The sequence below is a fragment of the Aquila chrysaetos genome, chromosome 11 (genome assembly GCF_900496995.4).
Source record: "Aquila chrysaetos chrysaetos chromosome 11, bAquChr1.4, whole genome shotgun sequence".
In the NCBI taxonomy this organism is placed as follows: Eukaryota; Metazoa; Chordata; class Aves; order Accipitriformes; family Accipitridae; genus Aquila; species Aquila chrysaetos.
In genome coordinates this window covers 21,269,429-21,281,438 of record NC_044014.1, presented here as the reverse complement: position 1 = coordinate 21,281,438, position 12,010 = coordinate 21,269,429, and the positions used below count along the sequence as shown (strand labels likewise).

The 12,010-nt window shown below is 36.6% G+C and overlaps 1 protein-coding gene across 4 annotated transcripts in view; it reads left to right on the top strand.

Annotated features, from left to right (window-relative positions):
- Positions 1–12,010, top strand: part of MAPK8 (mitogen-activated protein kinase 8) — a 48,741-nt gene that overhangs the window by 28,987 nt on the left and 7,744 nt on the right. For 3 of the 4 annotated variants that reach the window (XM_030029746.2, XM_030029750.2, XM_030029747.2), the window contains exons 4-7: positions 1,240–1,298; positions 1,479–1,617; positions 6,512–6,677; positions 11,602–11,673. In XM_030029746.2, coding sequence (XP_029885606.1) covers positions 1,240–1,298; positions 1,479–1,617; positions 6,512–6,677; positions 11,602–11,673 — 436 coding nt within the window. Of the gene's footprint in view, positions 1–1,239; positions 1,299–1,478; positions 1,618–6,511; positions 6,678–11,180; positions 11,253–11,601; positions 11,674–12,010 lie in introns of all 4 variants that reach the window. The other variant, XM_030029749.2, reaches the window with a different exon arrangement.

Here is a 12,010-nt window from a genome sequence, read left to right as displayed (position 1 = left end):
TTAAAAGTGACTTCAGAGGATGGCATCCTTTGTAGATTATAAAGATTTTCATTGCATGGTTGCATCTCTGTGATAAGTACAGAAGGATCTTTCAGAAGAGCTATTATTGACTAGTTTTAATACCTGCCCAATCTTTAAATGCCCCTTTCAAACTCAGGAAGGGAGTTGGTGTTACATTGCTATCTTTTACAAGCAGCTGGCAAATAAGAATGCCATGAGTGGTAAGTGCATCCTTGTTTCTGTTGCTACTGCTAGACAAATAGGAGAAAAAAGGCTGGTGGGTGTTTTTTTTTTTTTTTTTTTTTTTTTTTTTTCCTTCCCCTGGTGCATGAATGAGTTAGGAATCTTGTGTTGTGACAACAGGAACTGTCTGATGCTTAAGAAGCTGTGGAGTAGACCAGACCACAGAAATGGGGAGAGAATAAGTGATAAATTTATCAGCATTGAACTACAGAAGACTGGTATTGGCCATTGTCTTCCTTCAGAGACAGCTGTGTGCAGTTTTCCTCACTTTTGCTCTTAATCCCCCTTCAGCAAGATAAAATTCCCCCTGACTGCTAGGGAAGAAGGGAACCATAGAAGACTTACTCTGTCTTTTAGCTACTTGGGAAAATTTTGTATTTTTTCTAAGACAGAGACGGTTTATATGTGGAGTCTCTGAAGGATGTTTTACCTAATAGCATAATTTGTATGATGATAAACTATTGCAAGCATGCCTGACTCTTGATGAGTAGTAGCATGACCTGTTTTTTGCACATCCCATCCATTCTTAGCAACTGGGAAATGTCCTAAAGCAGCTCCAAGAATCTGTTTTTCTCTTTGGGCGGAATTGTTGCTTTACCTCTGTCAATGGCAAAGTGGTATCTCTTAGGTAGTCTTTGTCAGTTTTTAATTTTATTTTTCCTCATATGCAATAAAAGTCTTACCAGCTCTCTTCAAACTGAAAGTAGGAGGCAGGGGAAGACTGATTAACTGCCTTAGGTTTTAAGCTTTGAATATTATCTTGTTAATGCACACAGAGTGTCTTTAGATTATGTGATTTGTGGAGGAAAAATACTCCTCCTAATATCATTAGCATCTGTTACAGCATGTTAGGCCTGGTTGAGCCACTGAGCATCTTGAGCTTCAATGTGTACCAGGAGGTTTGCATCAGAATACTGGGCATTGGTTTTGAAATGTTGACTTTGCAACTTTGCTATTGCTGTGGTGCAATTATACTTCCTCTCCCCCTTCCTACAGATAATCGGCCTACTGAATGTGTTCACACCACAAAAATCCCTGGAAGAATTTCAAGATGTGTAAGTCTGATTTGAACTAAAGCTGAAAATTAATTTCAAAAATACTCACGCAGAAAGATGAACAAGGGAAAGAATACAATCAAATGGCAGTATTATCTGATTATTATTCTTTTTTTTCCTCATAAATCAAATGGCAGTATTATCTGATTATTATTCTTTTTTTTTTTTTTTCCTCATAAGCTACATAGTGATGGAGCTCATGGATGCAAATCTCTGCCAAGTGATTCAGATGGAGCTAGACCATGAACGAATGTCCTATCTTCTTTATCAAATGCTGTGTGGTATCAAACATCTTCATTCAGCTGGAATTATACATAGGGTAAGTGAACTTCACTGTGTATATTTTGCATTGTACGTGGTTTTGCCTTGAGTATTTAAAAGACACAAAAAATTCAGAAATAGGAGCGCAAAGGGTGATTCATAGCCTGTCCCACAGGTAGAAAGAGAAAGCTGAAAGGAAATCACCAGACTTACCTTTTCCCACTGTAATTCTGGAATGAATCTTTTGAATATTTGAATGATTTCATAATAATCTGCACAGAGCAAATAAAGATTTCTGCAGTGAGTTACATTACCTCCTCTATTTCTATTAATGTTCTACTTTAGTAGTAATGACAGGAAAGAATATCTGAAAGTGCCTCTGCCTTTATTGTTTTGGTAACCAAACCTGAAATCTCATCTTTTGAAAGAACTGCCCATTTTATTTCTGCTCTTTTACTAGCAGAGTAATGAATAAATACCTGAAGCCTCCAGATAAACAGATGATGATAAAGACCTGTAAGTGGAACTTTCATACACCTGTGTGTCACAAAGCATTCACTCAGACTGCCCACAGGCAAAACTGACTACTGCTTTTTAAATGGCATGTGTATTGCAGTCTAGTCAAGAAATTCAGAATTTAAGGTTGCCTGTTCAAGTTGAACATATCTTATATATTTGTATGTAGCATGAAGATTTCTTGAGATTGTCTAGTTGTAACTTTTCAGATATAATCTCTGCTATTTTGGGAAATTGTAAGCTTGTACAGTGCTACATTTTTCATTGTAATTTTTTTTAGAGTTTTAAAAGTTTTCATTTCTGAAATTATGCAGAAGGTATGATTATTCATGTGTGATACTTTCAGTCATTACTACATAGTCTTCCTCATGGATGATGTACCCAGCAAAACAAATCACGAATGGCAATTCTGAGTGCTAAGGCAGGAATTGCTATGTTAGGATGCTTGTCCAGTTCAGTAATCCACCTCATTGTGACTGGGGTGTTGAATGGCCTGCAAGCTGGATCTGGCAATATGACGCTCCCATTCAGTATGCTGGATTTTTTCCCTCAAGGGAACTGGGACAATTGTTTGACTAGAGAATATGGTTTGAATGGCCAAACACTGCTTCCTTTTGCTCAGCTAGTTCTAGTACTCATCAGCTGCCTCATTCCAGTGAGGAGCTCAGGGAGGGAAGGTGAAGGCTTCCTTCTTGCATGCAGTTTGCGCTGAACTGCTGTGTTTGAAAGGGATGGGTCAGGGAAGATAGGCAGAAGCATGGCCTGCAACCAGACATTGCACCCTATGCTTCTTGGTCTGCATGTGGGCACTGAGACAGGTCGATGGGCTTCTTGCGTTATTCTGGGAATGCTAGGCAAAACTAGGTTACTTCACTTACCACAGTTGTGGTATTACATTGCATATGACTGATATTATGCAGCCATTTGTGTCCTAATGCATGCACCTGCGGGATTGAAATAATGGTTTTGTACGCAGCTTCACATTTTCTGGTCTCTTCAGTACTTAGGTATGCAAGTTTAATGCTGTGGGTTTTCCTAGGTCTTTTTTAGTTTTGGAACACTGCATATTGTATGGATGTGCTAGAGTAGGTAATGTAAAAGCGTCTCATTCTGTGGATGTCAGCACAGGCAGAAGGGAGCTTCTAAAACTTCACTTGCTTCAAGGGTGGTTCGTACTGCTATAAAGCAGGCATCAAACCATTGAGCCTGTAGAAGTGATGGATAAATGTAAACATTCATACATTTATAGAAAAAAAGTAACTACTTGGGTAGTTGTTGGGCAGGAGTAAAGACAGCTTTGAGGATAGAATTCCTGCCTCTGTAAATATGGGTGAAGTCTTTGAAATGCTTCATATTGTGCAGTAATATTAAGTACAGGGATAACCTATTCCAAAGAGACTATAGATACAATTGCTATGTAAATAGTAACATATGTATGCATGAATGCTTTTGAAGGACATGGGCAGATGCATTTCACTTGCATGTCTTCATGGTAGATTTCCAGCTGACAGCTTCTCAGACCTTGTTAGAAGATTAAGTGTGTTCAGGCAAAACATTTGCATTACCTACCTGCTGCATGCATTAACGCCTTTATACTTCAAGGTGTAAAGCATCAAAATCCTGTTTCTCTGTGGAACAAGTTAAACAAAATCTCATAAGACAAGGATGGCATGCTTGAAAAGGGACATATTTCATATAGACCGTATGGCTGCAATAGTAACTGGTGATACCACTCTTCTGCGCTTTCAGCACTACTGTCCTTAATGTCTAAAGCTAATTATTTTGTTGAAATTAGTTACTCCTTAAATATAGTCTGCACGACTGTGGCTGCCTGTGAAGCATTCACACTATGAATCTAGTGTACTTCTTTAGTGTCCTCTAGAGCTTTAAGCTTTTTTTGGTGTTGATAGTTTCACATGGTTTTTAACCAAGTTCTTCAGCTTCTAACACAGCTGCGATAATCTCAGCATCTCAGTAACTTTTTCAAAGCTTGCTGAATGACTGAAATTACAATGTGCCTGTAGCACTGGATACTAGCTGCCATAGAAATAAGAGGGTTTTTCATAGCAAACTAGAGGCACAGAACAAGGCAGAGATCAAACACAAAGAGTTTCAGACAATTTCACCTGGAAGCTGTAGAGTGCATACTTAGCTGCCCCATCAGTGAATAAAGATTTAATCCTGGTAAAGAACTGACTATAGCTGTACACCAGCTCTAACAGATGTTGGCAAATGAACATTACTGTGCTCAAAGCATTTTGCAGAGATGGAGTTTCCAGCAAGTGTAGAAGTACACATACATTTATATTTCACAATCACACATTCATTTATATTTTGCAGTCTGAGGAGGATGAATGATCAGCATTGCAGAGTTGTGCCTCACTGACTTGCTGAAGGACACAAAGTGTCTCATTAGTCTTGCATGGAGGTTATGAAACATTGTATTCTGCCGGATTTTGAGCACTTAACAAAGGTGCCTAATTATGGAAGCCCGTCACACAAATCTTTCTTTAGAAAGGGAAAAGCCCATAGAAGCCATGAATTATCCTCCAGAGATGCCCTTCTCTCCCTGTCTGGTTAATGGGGAGACAGTCATGAATAATCTCTGATTTTTAGGCACTGATACTTTACATTTTTAAGGCTAGCTGAGATATCTTCTGCTATAGGTTCTGAATATATAGAGCTTAACTAACTTGATCACTCTTATAGGAGCTTTTGAGTCCTTTAATGTTTATGTTTATTTAATACGTAACAGGTATTGGTTCTGCATAAATTTCGATGCAGTGTAAGTCAACTCTTGCCTCCATCATTTTGAAGGACAGTTCTGTATTCCAAATTACAACATGTTCCTAGGCTTCATGACAACTACATGATGTTCAGAAATTAAGGATGGACAGTACTTAGTAAGCTTTTGCTTTTTGTCCTCGTAGTGATTTTTCTCTTGCAAAGGGAGGATCTCTTAACATTTTCAGTGTTAATCCTGCAGTTCTGCGGAGGATGAGTATAGTTAATACTATGAGCATGCACCTGGGATTCTGCAATGAACATCCTCCAAATAATAGAATTGCGTAAAAATAAAGCTGATAATGAACAGGATTGTAGCAGAATCTGAAACATGCATATTAAATAGCTGGAATGCCTTATAATACTTGAATTCATTCGTGGCATTTGAGAATCTTCTAAGCCAAAGTTGTCTGCGTAGTCTTTGTGTGTGTGATTTGGAAGTGCATGTGTGAATATGTAAGTATGAAGACTTTTAATTACCCATTAAAATTCTATTGTTCTGGAACTGGTTTTTGTGGTTTTCTCTCTGTCTTTAAGGCAGCTTTTTTAGCTTTCTGAAGAGTTTGCTGAAAGCCATACAAGTACTAATGAAAACTACATATATCTTGCAGATAGCCACTTTTAAGTCTTTATGAAACAGTGAAAGATAGGGCTACTTATCAAATGCCTGTAGCTCCAGTGCTGGAGTCTTCTGCCACATATCAGGTTTTTTTCTCATCTTAGTAGATTGTAGGCAGAAAGGATCCCAGCCTTATCTATGTCAGCCTGTGTGCTATGAATCATTTTATGATGGCAAAGTTATACTGAAGTTACCCTGTTTGTAATATTTGCTCTGTGACATTCAGATGTGTGTAAGATCCTCCTGAGATAATGACCGAGTATGCCTGTGTAGTGTCCGTATAGATGTTGTAAAGCCAGTACTGCCAATGTGGTTTTAGGGTTCGAGTGAAGAAAATACAGTTGCCATATTTCTAAGATGATCTGAAGCTGTATCAGAGCATTTTCCACTCCAATTTAATGATTATGTTAATTTCTGGCAGTTTTTCAGTGGTGCCCTCTTGGGTTTGGTCGCCAAAATCAGTATAAAACCAAATCCTAAATGGGAAACTAAATCTGTGGGAGCATGGGGATTTCTTTCCTTCCTGTTCAGGGAAACATCTGCATTGGTTCAAAAGAAGTAATGCAGCCTCAACTAGCAAAGTAACCTTTTACTTTTTACATTCATGTTATAATTTTAATAATTCTTGTATCGAGGTGATTATTGCATCAAATTATTTCAGCAATTGTCATGTTACTTGTGTTCTGCATCGTAGTAATAACCATTGTTCCAGCAAGCAGTTTCTAGACCTTTCCTCAGAGCTAACATTTCTTACTAACCTCAATTTATTTCAGACATTGCTAACATATCTTGTAACACTGGTTGTGTTTTCCTTCTTTAATTGCTATATAAATCTATGAGCACAATAAGGGAATTAATTCTGTAGTCTGCTGAATGCACATGAATTACTACAAGGGGAAAAGAAACTGCAGTTACAGCCATAACTTAGTTGTATATGTGGGGTTTAATGTTAGCAGTATTCTCTTTTAAAAATGTGAACGACAGAATACTTTGTGCTTGTCTTAGTAGTCATATATGATGTTTCTTTTTAAAGGATTTAAAGCCCAGTAATATAGTAGTAAAGTCAGACTGCACTTTGAAGATTCTTGACTTTGGACTGGCCAGAACTGCAGGAACTAGTTTTATGATGACGCCTTATGTAGTGACTCGTTACTACAGAGCACCAGAGGTCATCCTAGGGATGGGATACAAAGAAAACGGTCAGCAAATATAGTCTTTCTTTGGCATAGCTTTATTTTTTTGTTTGGCACACCACATTTTACATGTTAATGTTTTTTTTTCAAGCTGTAAAAATTTTATAAATTAGCCTTGTGACCAAAATGTAGATTCTGGATACGCCAATTTGTTTGTTCAACTCAACCCATTAGAAATGTTTGCATTTAATAGGAGAAGAAATTGAGGGCCTTGTTTGTTTAAAAATCTAAATTACTTGCTTGGTAGATTAAGTTTCATTCCGGAAGAACTGGAAATATATTTTCTTAATATGTGGTATGTACCTTGATATACCTTCACCTGACTTTATTCCTGATGAGGATATAAATTGTAATTCATCAGTAAATGTGTGTCCTAAATTTAATATTTAAATAACTATTCAATATAGCCTTTTGGGTTGTAGGGAACTTAAAGGCTGCTGAGGAACAAACAAGCTAGAACTACCTACCGTGGCATTACTTTTTATTAAAACCAGCCTACTTTAAACCTGTCACACTAAGTTCTTAATGTTGCTGAAGAAAAATTCAGCAATGTACTTGAGACAAGAATGCAGAGTGTACTGTCGGGAAGCCTCACAGATTCTTTGAGGTTCATGATGAATTCTAAGGAAATTTGTTTACTTTGTCCCTCTGCTTGCATACATTTCCCTCCTTTTTATATTTGCTCTGTGGCCCTTCCCTCAGTATCTTCTACAAGAAGATAAGGAAAGGATACAGCATTTGTGGGAAACACAATGAAGTACATTGCATCTTCTGAATGAAACAGCTAGTACCCTTTAGGAAAGCACAGTAACATGTCATTCCTGAAATTCTGTTGTAGCGGCCCCAATTCTGCTGCTATTTCATTGATCTGCTGTCGCAGTGGTCAGTTCAGCTCACTTGGTGTTTCCACTTCAGGCAGGCACAATGCACAGAGGTCACCGTTTGCTGAAGGTATTTTAAACCCTCTATTGATTAGTCCTCCAGTAAGGCCTATGAGATGCTGTGATTCTTGAGGCTTTGGTAGCTGTCTCCTGGTGACATGAGGCATGGCTTCTCAGGTTACTGACACAACTGGGGCTTGCTCTGCTTTTCAGGGTTCTTAATATAGTCTGCAAACTTGCCTGGCAACTGCATACCATTACAGCAAGTGACTTCAGGTTGTGTGTAAACGACAGCTGCTATGTGCACAGAGAGTTGATTTTGTTGTCGTTTATAAAAGCTGGGAAGAATAACTTCTATCGGTGTTGACAATGAAAGAAGCCAGCTCAAAGGAATGAGAATAGATCTTTTTTGTAAGAGTGTGGGTTTTATTTCTGTTTGGATCATTAGTGTACATGAGAGGATGTACGTTCCTTCAAAAGGCCTCCATGGTTGGCTATTTTTCCCATAATTTAGAAGTCAGAGATTGAGTGGAGCAAGCTTAAAGTTTTTTTTTTTTTTTTAACTGCTAAAGTTTTGTAGAAAGCATATATTTAAGTTTGTCATTCTCTTTTTTCCCCCAGACTTTAGATTGGCCAGTTAGGAGACACTAGATAAAGGAACCTAAAGCTGTAGTCTTAGTTGCGCAGCTGCCTCACAGAAGGAATTGATACAATGGAAATCAGAAGTTTTCTGACTTTGCTTGCCCAGTTTACATTTTTCTCTTAAATACTAAGTAATTTTGAGTTGCAAAAGTGCGAAACATTCTTTCCACGAAAATGTTGCTTAGGTTATTACTGGAGTTAAATAGATTGTGTTCTAGAGCACCCTGTTGTGCTAGTGACAATCCAGTTCCTTAAGCAAGCATGAATTGTGTTGTGCGGCACAATATGAATAAAAGATTATTTTCATATGAAAAACTATCACGTCTTCTTAAAGTCAAATACATAGTCATTGAGTTGAGAATGACACTTCTGGAGAATGTAAAAGTAAATCTGTGGGCTGAGTCAGAAGACAATTTGCATTTCCATGTGTACTGTTGTCATTAAAAAGCTATTTACATAAACTGTTACTCAATCACTGCCTGATGAGTTCCTCATTGTGGAGCTCCCCTGACAGGGAGGCAGGTATCAAGGATGTGCTTACAGTAAGAACCATGGGCTGTCCGGGATCCTCACCTGTTAGCACTGATGCCTATTTTAGACTTTTAAACACATAGTTAAATTAAAAGTTAACTTACTTAGTTTTGAGTTAAATATTGAAAATTGGCAGCTAACTAATGGTTAACATCAACATTTATTTTAATTGAACAGAGTCATCTGGCAGCTTTATGTCATTTCAGTGCCCTGCTGAACTTAATGTGGGAGGATTGCAATATATGTTTTGATGACTGAGATATGTACTGCAGAGTAGTATTCTTTTGGTACTATACTACGCACATATGAAATCTTTAATTGTTTTAAACTAGCAAAGATCCCAGACAAACTGATTATAGAGTTAACTATTACATAGGTTTTAATACTGAAGGAGATGAAGCACATTTGGGTATACTACATTAAGAAACCAGGTGTTGCAAACTCAGAACTGAAGGACACGAAAACTGTTTGTGCACACATAGCTTAACATATTGAGATTTATGTGCAGTTAGGTGCATGATTATCAGGAAGGAAGCACTGAAAAGCAAGGAAAGCCCCAGACCATCTGAAAAAACTACTTTTAACTTTCCTAGTATGTACAGTGGGTTTGAACTTCATTTTCACTTGGTATTTTTTCTCTTAGAATTATAGAAAATAGTAAGTTCACTCCAAACAGGGTTTTTGAGAATAAAATACACTCTGTATGACAAGCAGTAGACTTTTAAAAAGATTTTTTCATATCTGTAATGAGATTTTACTCAGTCTTCTATAGAAGTATTCACAGGAGCAGTCCCCAGTGTACAAGTTAGTCTAGCTTCATAAAAAAGTTAGAGACCTGTAAAATACAGGTTTCGTTTGATTAATGAAAGCAGCAAACCAAAACACCCCCAAACGTCACAAGTTTGGTTTTGTAGGGTGACCAGGAGAATGGTTTCCAATGTTTTTCTTCGCCTCTGATGTAATTTGTCATCTGAGGCATGAAGGTAAGTCATTGACTTGCGTTATTTCTGTTCCCAGACTTCTCCATGCAATTACAGGTGTTGTTTTTATCATGTTGGACACAAACTAATTACAACAGATTTGGGTATATTTTAGTTTGTGATGGCAGCAGATTGTTTTGCAGGTGAAAAAGTCAACATTCAGAATTTTATTTTAAATGTCAAATGCAAAACTTGGCTTCAAATCTTTGGGTCTTTAAGCCAAAGAATATATACTTAAGTATTTGAAAAGAGTTTTTAAAGAAAAAACACCACTAATCATAAAATGTTGACAATCATTTTTTAAATGAACCAGGCCCTTAATTTTGACCTATTAATATGTACAACTATGATCTCCTACCATATTATTTAGATACTATTTTAGAGGAACTTGTAGATAAGGGGGAAGGAATATTTTCAGTAAGCAGCAATATTGTTTGCTTGACATTGTTGAGCTCCTTCAGAACTTTTACATATGATTTTTAGAATACAATTGTTCTCATTTAAATCCACTTCTTATCTGCTTAATTGAAATTCCACTGTCATGTTTTACATAAAAGTATTCATAATAATACAATTTCATTATTATGACTTCAAGAAAACTAAACGACAGAGTTAACAGTATCTCTGAAAGCAACCGTTAACGAAATTGGCATACCTGTAAAAAAGTAAACTTGTGCATCTTTGAGTATGTCTTCCGAGCAATTTATTTTAAGGTTATGTAGAAAATGTGTATTTCATACCAAAACAATTTGCTTTTGAGTTTTTCTTTTGTGTAAGATGTTATTTCAGCATAACTGAAGAAATATTTTTAAACAAATAATTTTAACTGAAAATCTTTTAGGAGCATACTGATATTGTCATTAACTGATCCTCTAAAATTCTAAGTGATCTTTTACTGATTGTGTTTGCTTTTTATTTAAAGAGAGAGAGATGCATGGTAATCTGATTTATAGGAAATACTTGATGGCACATTTTAATTCCTATGTAATAACCAATTAAGTCTCCTCCTAAAAGTGCAAACTGTTTATATACACAATATTTTTAAAGGTCAGTTTATTTTGCTACTTTTAAAATTATTCCTACAACTACAATGGAATTACTTTCAAGAAATAAAGTGACCTTTGATGCTCCGATCTAGTCTATTGCCAGAGGTAGCTTTGCAAGCCTCAGAGCTTGCAGAAGAGCTTTACTCTGCTTGATTCGTGTGTATCTCTCTCTCCCCCTCTCTCTCTGCTCTAGCTCTTGCTCTAGCCCTTATGTTAAACAAAAGGATGTTTTTCTGCCTTGTATTTGAGACAGTTAAAAGCTAATCCTTATATACGGTGTATTTTAAAGTGTTTTCATTGATTAATGTAAAGACTTGCTCTTCTTCCTGTGCTGTGTCTGCAGTTTATAGGATGCAGTCATGTTATGCTTCTTTTAATTTTAAATGACCGTTTGCTTTGCTTTTCCTTCTTTTTGTGCTACAAACATAGTGGATTTATGGTCTGTGGGGTGCATTATGGGCGAAATGGTTTGCCACAAAATCCTCTTTCCAGGAAGGGACTGTATCCTTGTGCTGCTGCAGCAGGTTGAATTAGTTAGGAAGTGATTAACCTTTTTATTGATGTTGTGTCATGCAAATGCATATTGTACAAGTTTGTTTTTTTTTTTATTAAATGAACATGGATTTTTCTTGTGATAAAAAAAATTAAGAACTTCATTTATATTCAGGCTGCACCTAGCAGTAGGACATAGTCTCTGCTGGTCCTGTAGTTAGCATACATTCACCTTCACTCATTTTCATTACACACGCTTTTTATAGTCACTTCATGTGTGTGTGTGTGTCTAGATACTTTTATTTACTTTATTTTAATAACTATCTTTTATGTTAATATCATTGCATTTTGTTTTCAGTTGACATTTGGTCAGTTGGGTGCATCATGGGAGAAATGATCAAAGGTGGTGTTTTATTTCCTGGTACAGATCGTATCCTTACCTTTGGCCTAGGATGTAAAAGGTCAAAAGATACTGCAGCAATATAGTTCCAGATTAAGGTGGTTCTAATCTTTAAACGACTGGTTTTAAACTGCCTTTTCAAAATACAATTTGTAAGTTCATTATTTTGGTTCCAGGAAGCTGCAAAAATGTCTACAGTTATACCATTTAAAGCAAAACCACAACACAGCATTAATGTGTATGACTGTCTTTAGAGATTAATACTAAGCAAGATGAACAAAATACCACTTGGGCAAACAGGCTTCTTTTTCCTTTTTCCTTTTTTTCCTTTTTTCTTTTTTCAATTTAATATAGTGTCTATCCATTG